Source organism: Sphaerodactylus townsendi, linkage group LG09 (genome assembly GCF_021028975.2).
Source record: "Sphaerodactylus townsendi isolate TG3544 linkage group LG09, MPM_Stown_v2.3, whole genome shotgun sequence".
NCBI lineage: Eukaryota > Metazoa > Chordata > Lepidosauria > Squamata > Sphaerodactylidae > Sphaerodactylus > Sphaerodactylus townsendi.
Window position 1 is genome coordinate 50,353,297 of NC_059433.1, and position 8,551 is coordinate 50,361,847.

Below are 8,551 nucleotides of genomic sequence, written 5' to 3' on the forward strand. Positions count from 1 at the left end.
AAAATAGATTTAAATAGTGATTAATTCAGGATTGAATTCAGTAGTGGCTTATCACTAAAACTTCCAGAAACTAAGGACCAGAACTGTTTGCTGTTATTTGTTACAGAAGCATTGACTAGGGGCCTTCTTTTTGGAGATAATTAAATGATGAAATTGACTTTCCAGCTGAAGAATCTGGGTTGCTGTCATGATATTGCAGATAGATGGTCCATAAATAAATTTTCTGGACATAACATTCAAAATCATACCAAAAGTTTACATTATTCCTGATGGACCTACCATAATCTGCAGGTTGCATTTGGAGAGAGTTATTAAGAGAAATTGGAAACAAATCTGCAGGGGTCCTTGTGAAATTAAAGCACAGGCAGCCCAATTCAGGAGAATGGGCAAATCAACTCTTGTAGCCATAGTAGAGCCACACTGGTATGTTCACCCAGCCCACCAGCATAAGTGCCACTAATGCTGGTGGGGAGGGCAAACAGGGAGGCAGGGACAGGGTAGCCAATAGGAAGAGTGGAGTGTCGTCATCTCATTGCCACATCACAGCGTGAGCACATGATGACGGGGCCAAGCATCACAAACAACACGCCCAGGGACGGCACAGCAGCCAGTCAGGACTTCCGTTTGTATTGCATTCTGCGGCAATGCAAACCACAGGGGTTTCTGGAGCAAGAAGAAGATCCATATCAACTGAGTCATATGTGAATGATGTCGAGCGACAAAACTGAAACAAAAAGGTCAGGATGTCGATGCGGATTGCATTAATTCCAGAGCAAACCTTGTGTGCGAAAAAGCCCACAGTGAGTGAATAGTTTTTTTAAAATGTTACTTGTTTTTTACTATTTAATCACCAATTGACTACTGAATATTACTTTTAACAATGCAAACATACTGACTTCAGCATGCTTTAAGGTATGAACCTGCTATGCTTTGAGATCATTGTACTCTACTTGAAATTCCATTAACCACTAAGAATAACTCTTCTGCCCAGACCATTCTGAGTTGTCAAGCAACAGGAAGAGGAGATGCTTAGGAGAAATTTTCAAAAGATCAAATCAAAGGTGAAGGATGTAGTCATGGTTTTTGTTCATGTATTTACCTCATGTATAGAATAGGAAACAAGGGAGCAATTTTTTACATCAAAAATGATGCTTTCAATATGCATAGTTACAATTTTATGCGAAATGGGCAACAAAAAGTATTTTCCAAGCTCATACAGCTTTAGTATGCATGAATGAGTTACTTTAAAAATCTGGGGTTCAATTTGTGCAAACAAAGAACTACACAGATGGAAACTACAGGTGTGGCCCATTTACACAAAACCTCAATCGCACATTCTGGGAGGATCATGTGTACTGCAAATTCCCAATATGTGTGGTCAGAGTGCTGAAGTCAATCATCTGAAAAAGGCAGTTAGTTGGTATAGACTGCTTTTCCAGTGTGTGACTGCACAGAAGTCATGATGATGAACAGTTTTAAAACAAGATCCACCAGACCCCGGCCACACAGCCCAGAAAACCCACCAGAACCAGTTTTAAAATTTCTAATCATTCCTTACCCCACTTCCCAATCATACTCCCAATTTCAATTACTGGATCATAAGTGTGACAATTATTCCTGTATTGGGTGTTATCTCCTACATATAGTGAGAAAATATTACCATTTCCTTACCAGAAGACCCTCATTTGCCACCAGGGCTGAAGAAATGTCATCAACAAAATTGTTGTACTTGCCAGAAAGAAATTATGGAGAAGTCACACTAAGGGTACATTCAGTTTACTTCAGCAAATGTATTTCACCTCTGTGTTGCCCGTATTACAACTTCAGAAGAAAACTTTTTCTGTTCCATTCTGTTTTCTGTGAGGCAAGGAGAAATTGTTGTAGCTGGTCAGAAGGAATGGCAGAAAACCATCACAAGCACTGAAACAAAAATTCCCTCCCTACCCCCAAGCAAACACTACTCAGAACCAGCATAAACAGCATATATATACAAATCACATGATTCTTTGTGTGTCCCCAGAACAACTAAGCCCTTAATCTGTTGCTCCCAGTCTCTTTCCTTCCAGCCAGGCTAGTCAACTGCAAATCCTAGAGCAGTAGAAACACATGCCCTCACAAAACACAGCCAACCTCATACGTCCAGCCTTTCATGCTGTTCTTCCATCTCGCTTTAACACAGCCAACTGCCTCGGAATCTGCTGCCAGAGTAACAGTTGAGAGGATAATTTTGAGAGATGCTGCAGCTTCTGGTACTTTAATCCATCCACCTACTGGCCAAAGGGAATGATTCAGACCATAGCACTGTGGAAATTTGGCATCTGCCTGGCCCTATTAGTAAGGCTCTTGCTGGGTTTGGCTCAGGTGAATAATGGTTCCTGGCCATGCAGCAGTGAGCGACTGGTATATTCAAGCCAAAGCTTCCATTCACAGATAGTAGCAAAAGGAACTCAGCTCCTTTACGGGAGTCCTTACGCTACTGTGCTGCAACACCCATGCAGAAATAATTTTGTTGGCAGTGTTTCTCCAGCCATTTACCTTGGGAAACAGGTTTTTCTCAGTTTTGATGGATTTGAGAGTAGCCTTCTGCCCTTGACCATTCCAGTAACTCTAGCTACCGCACCTGCCAAGGTCAGTGCTGCAGTGTTTGTGCAGGGGAATCACGTCGTATTGGCAATAAATGGGAAAGTCTTTGTTTATTTTTATAAGCCATTTAAGTCATGGAAACAATCAAAAGGAATCAATAGTCGAGTTACTGAGATCACAAATACTATATGCTGCTATGCTCCAAGCGATCCTAAATGCGATGATATCAGTACTTTTGTTTTGGCATATGGGAAAGGCAATTTGATCTCTGCCATCCCCATTTTCTACTCAGAAGACGGAGGCTACACATTTAAGTCTTTACAAATGAGCCCGTTGCTGGATGGCACACTGGTTAGTGCCTACAATTTTGTTACCTTATCACGACTTGGAATGCTTATCAGTCAGACTAAAAATAACATGACAATCGCTAATTTTGTATACAGTCTTGGATATAATGAATACAGCCACCAAGGAACACCCTTTGACACAGATAAGGATGAAGAACATACGATTACAGTTCCCCCTGGTCTGAGAGGTTTCATCATTATTCATACCAAGAATATCTTTTTATTATCCTCTAACAATGGACTGACAACAGAAAACATTGATGTTTACCCTACGGAAGACTATCCAAATGCATCACTTCCTTTGCATAGCCAAGGTGTTGTTAATGTGGCTGCCACCAGCAATGAGATTGCAGCCCTCACCAAAAATCAGAAGCTTTTCTATGGAAGCCTGGATATAGTCTTTTCCAAAATGGTACTCATTGGTGACAAAAATGGTAGTACGGTTTCCACACATGAAGTGCTGATGTTTGATAATACTGGAATGCTTACCATCTTAACCCCTGTCTCCAGAAATGAAACGGGATTTCACAATTTTCACAAATGCATCATCAACTTGCAGAACAGGCTCATGGATCTGCACCCACACCTGACACCCTGTCCTGTAGAGATCTTAAGTGGTGATTTCCATGAGAAGATGTTCTATATAGACATGAAGCAAAAGCTTCACTTTAATGTCACTTTTGTGCCCAAGCCAGGCACTGGGGCTTTTCCATATGTAACTGTAAGCAATCCTCATGCATTGGGATTTCTGGCACGAGTTAACCAGGAAGGTTATACCAAAGATGGGAACATTAAATTTAACTTACAGATTATATTGCTACAACAACATAATTCAGGCATGGCTGAGTCTGAGTTTCATGATAAAGTTTCTTCAGCTGGAATGTCTACTCTCACTGTGGATATCTACAACAAAGGCATATTTTGCATTGACATGCATCCATTGACAGCTCTTATTGCAATGGACTGCCCGCCTACTAAACATATAAGACCTTTTAAAAATGGAACTGTGTGCGACAAAGGACTCTTTAATAAAACAAACCTGCAGGACAGTTTCAGTTACATAATTAAGCAAGATGTATACGATCCAAGATTCCTCGGGAGACAAGATCTAGACCAGGAGGACCTTAATGTTTCCTATTCTTATGAACATCTTGGATGTCCAGTCCTGTTGTATTATGATAGCCCATGGCTTCCAACTCTTGAACTATGGGAAAATGATGAATTTGTGGAATATGTTTCTGCAGACTTTGTATTGTTTGAAACAAACGGAATGCATAATTATGATTATCTCTTGACTGCATCAGAAGCTAAATGTATCTCACAGCCTCAAAACTGGAGCACTATGTTTGAATTGCAACTTCATCCAGATCCACATACTGCATGGTCCAGAACAAACTATGAGAGCTGCAAAGTGCCCAATCAAGTGCGACCATTAGAATCACCATCGATAAAGTATCAAATTCTAAACCTCAATGAAGATAATAGAGTTGTATTTTCACAGTACAATGGCATATATGTCTTCAAAGTCATTGTTGTAGATACAATATATAGCTACTGTGAACTATCAACCCTTCTCAGCGTCTATGTGCATGGTGCCTTCCCAAAATCTCAGATAAATGCAGCAGGTATGCTGATTGGTTTTCTGATTCTCATATTAGGTTTAATTTTGATGGGATATTTCTTCCCTAAATTACTACAGTTGCATGGAAATGCAAAAATGAAATTTCTTTAGAGATAATATTTGAGAAATGCCATGTTCAATGAAACTGAGCATGGGCCAGGGGCCGGGGGGAATCTGTTAGGAACTTATCTTTAGGGCTGGTGCTGTTTTTAAACAAAATTCAAGATATTAAGCACAATATGCCAAAAAGAACTACCTTAATTTTTTCCCCTCTGCCTTTAATTATTTTATAAAAACCTTTTGTATATATTTTCCCATAATGGTTTTGGCTCTTCCTTTTAATTTACTTCCATTGTGAAATGATACGAAACCAAAAGTTCTACTTTAGTATTTGTTATAAGATATTATTTGGGACATTGTTCCCTAAAATTAAAAGTATTATTGTTGTTCGGAAATCTCATATTCTGAGAAACTCATGTGAATTACAACTAAATTTTCAACTGAGATGGCTCTCTAGAAATAAAATTCTGGATCTGCTTCCTTCCTGCTTCCAAGACTGGATGAACTGTTGAATTGAATATAATGCAGACATATCTCTATATGAGATCCTAAGCTTTCAGCTAAACATGGTTCCAAATCTTATTTTCCAGATACATAAAATGTCTCAAAAATACAGTGTAGGTAAATGCTGTGGGATACCTCTATACATTTTTTGTTCAATAATCCAAAAATGAAACAAATATATGATCCCTTCCTCATATGTTCCCATAAGAAAACATACAGGATGAAGCACATGGAATGTTGAATTTCATGTCCTGGATTACCAGTGGGCTCAGCCATTGGCACAACTGAAGTAATCAGAGCTACTCTCAATGCCATTAGAATAGCCCAGGAGACAGGTATTCCATGCAAAAAAGTGCCCATTTTCTTTAATGGCAAGGAAATTCCTGGGAAAATGGGACAGAGCATCTGTTTTGTTTAGGCTTCTCTGCACCTTGTCAGGCACATTAACTACAACCACTTTTTTTTTATTTAAGAGTTGAGAAAATACTACATTAAAGCAAAATTGTAAGTATGTAATTGCAATACATTGCAGAAATGTTGGAGATCGCCAGAAGATTGTTCCAGTATTAACTACAATTGTACCTCCTTGTTTTCAACAATTTAACATTTACAAAAATTTTAGAGGGGGAAATGAGTGCAACAGTGATTCATATTTTAGGTTCAGTTAGCTAAACAACAGATTATCTTATTATACTACCAAAGTTCATAGTCCTTAGGCTGTGCATATGAGCTCTGGTGAGTTGTAATACTTGTCTTTTATATGAAGATGAGAACTAGGAACCTGAGTTCAGAAGCACTTCCCTCATTCTTTCCCTTCCCCTTTAATCCTTCCGTGGACTTTCTCTTGGCAACTGAAGGTTTGCAGGCTGTTGGGTGAAATGAGTATGCCTGCCCTCTCATTTTCCATCCAGCACTTCAAATGGTGTTTCAGCAGAAACATGAAAACAGAAGCCTTTCAAAATATGATTCTGAGGTTAACTGACATTAGGATTTCAGATGCTTAGGATTTATATTCCCAGATTTCCTAGGACCTCAGATGCTACCCAAATTGTGTTGAAGTATCAGGAGGGATACAGACATGGAAAGTACAGAGGAAAAAATTGGTTCCTACCCCTGCCATCAGCCACATTCATGGACAGTAAGTAAAGAGGGTTGAGACTGAGACTTCACAGGGAGAAAATGGGGGTAGGTTCTGCAACATACTTGTGAGTTTGTGACAGTGTGTATTGTGCATTAGAGAGACTGTTATGCCTTCAGTTTAAAGATGTTTGGAACTCTTCAGTTTCTGTGGCTGAGAAGTGACTAAAGAAGTGGAGCTTAGTGTTGCATTGGCTGTGTTCTGAGCTCAATGAGCATGTTGAGCCAGTGTGAAGAAGGTAAAAATGGCAAACTGGATACTAGGAATTATTAGGAAAGGGGTTCAAAACAAAATGGGCATTATTGTAATACCTTTGTATACAGCTATAGTTCATCTCAATTTGGAATACTATTTGCAGTTCTAGTCACTATATGTCTAAAAGGATATTATAGAGCTGAAAAAAAATACAAAAGAGGACAACCAAGACAATTAGGAGGTTGGATTACCTTTCTCATGAGGAAAGAGCTCCAAGCGGACCTTGATAAATTAGGTGAGTGGGCTAAGAAATGGCAAATGCAGTTCAATGTAGCAAAATGTAAAGTGATGCACATAGGGGCAAAAAATCCAAACTTCACATACACGCTACAGGGGTCAGTGCTATCAGTCACAGACCAGGAAAGGGATTTGGGCGTCTTAGTTGATAGTTCCATGGGAATGTCAACTCAATGCATGGCAGCTGTGAAAAAGGCAAACTCTATGCTGGGGATAATTAGGAAAGGAGTTGATAATAAAACTGCAAGGATTGTCATGCCCTTATATAAAGCAGTGGTGCGACCAAGCACTTGGAGTACTGTGTTCAGTTCCTGGTCGCCACATCTCAAAAAAGGATATCGAGAAAGAGATAGAAAAAAGTGCAGAGAAAGGTAACTGCTTGAGGATGATTGAAGGATTGGAGCACCTTCCTTATGAGGAGAGAAGGCTGCAGCGTTTGGGACTCTTTAGTTTGGAGAGGAGGCGAAGCCAGGTGAGGGGGGATATGATTGAAGTCTATAAAAGAGTATTGCATGGGGGTAGAAAATGTTGACAGAGAGAACATTTTTCTCTCTTTTCTCACAATACTAGAACCAGGGGGGGGGCATTCATTGAAAAATGCTGGGGGGAAGAATTAGGACTAATAAAAGGAAACACTTCTTCACAACGTGTGATTGGTGTTTGGAATACGCTGCCACAGGAGGTGGTGATGGCCACACACCTGGATAGCTTTAAAAGGGCTTGGACAGATTTATGGAGGAGAAGTCGATCTATGGCTACCAATCTTGATCCTCCTTGATCTCAGATTGCAAATGCCTTAGCAGACCAGGTGCTCAGGAGCAGCAGCAGCAGCAGAAGGCCATTGCTTTCACATCCTGCATGTGAGCTCCCAAAGGCACCTGGTGGGCCACTGCGAGTAGCAGAATGCTGGACTAGATGGACTCTGGTCTGATCCAGCAGGCTAGTTCTTATGTTCTTATGTTCTTAAAGGCTGGAGTCATGGACTTTTCACTCTAGAAAAGAGACAATGAATGAAAGACATGATACAGGTTCATAAAATCATGCATGGAGTGGAGAATGTAGCTACAGAGAGCTCTTTCTCCCTCTTCCGTAATATTAGAATGCATGGGCTCCCAGTGAAGTTCTTAGGAAAGAGGTTCAGGACAAACAAAAGGAAATACTTCTTTACTCAACCATGATTAAACTGTGGAATTCACTGCCAGTGGAAGTATTGATAGTCATTAACATAGATGGCTTTAAAAGGGAGTTAGACAAATTCACAAACAACAGATCCATCAGTGGCTACTAACCATGGTGACTAAAGAAAACCTCCATATTCAGAGGCAGCAAATTTCTGATATCTGTAGCAGGAGAAAATTAAGGTAAGGGTCTCAGCCACTATATCCTGTTGTTGGCTTTCCAGAGGAACCGGTTGGCTTCCATGTGAGACAGGATGTCAGACTAGATAGATCACAGGTCTGATTCCAGCAAGGCAGTTATTATGTTCTTAACATTTCTTTGCTGGTGTCAGTGCTTTGTAGAACTTCCAACCCACTCTGTATAGAATGCTCTGTCAGATTCAGTACAAGATTTCTGCCAGTGTCATTCTACATATGCCTCCGTCCTGTCCCTCTTCAGATCACAAAGCTATGTAGTAAATCTCAGGGCTGGGTTCTGTTCCAAGGCAGGAAGGAGATCAGTGAGAGGCTACCTCATTGATAGCTTCAGGAGGTTCCAATTCCAAAGCTGCCACTGCAGCATTAGCCATGCAATTGTTTGGAATCCTAAAATCCTACAGAGTATTCTGGAATCCAGTAGATTCCATGA

At 40.2% G+C, this 8,551-nt stretch overlaps 1 protein-coding gene across 1 annotated transcript; it reads left to right on the forward strand.

Annotated features, from left to right (window-relative positions):
* The first annotated feature begins 2,283 nt into the window (after window positions 1-2,283).
* On the forward strand, window positions 2,284-4,662 carry LOC125439436 (cation channel sperm-associated auxiliary subunit delta-like). Its single transcript, XM_048508541.1, has one exon. It carries the CDS (start codon window positions 2,284-2,286, stop codon window positions 4,660-4,662), a length of 2,379 nt encoding a protein of 792 aa, XP_048364498.1.
* The last annotated feature ends 3,889 nt before the right edge of the window (window positions 4,663-8,551 follow it).

Bases quoted from the DNA above. Each gene is read 5' to 3' on its own strand.
- LOC125439436 (XM_048508541.1), top strand. From the start codon at position 2,284: ATGATTCAGACCATAGCACTGTGGAAATTTGGCATCTGCCTGGCCCTA.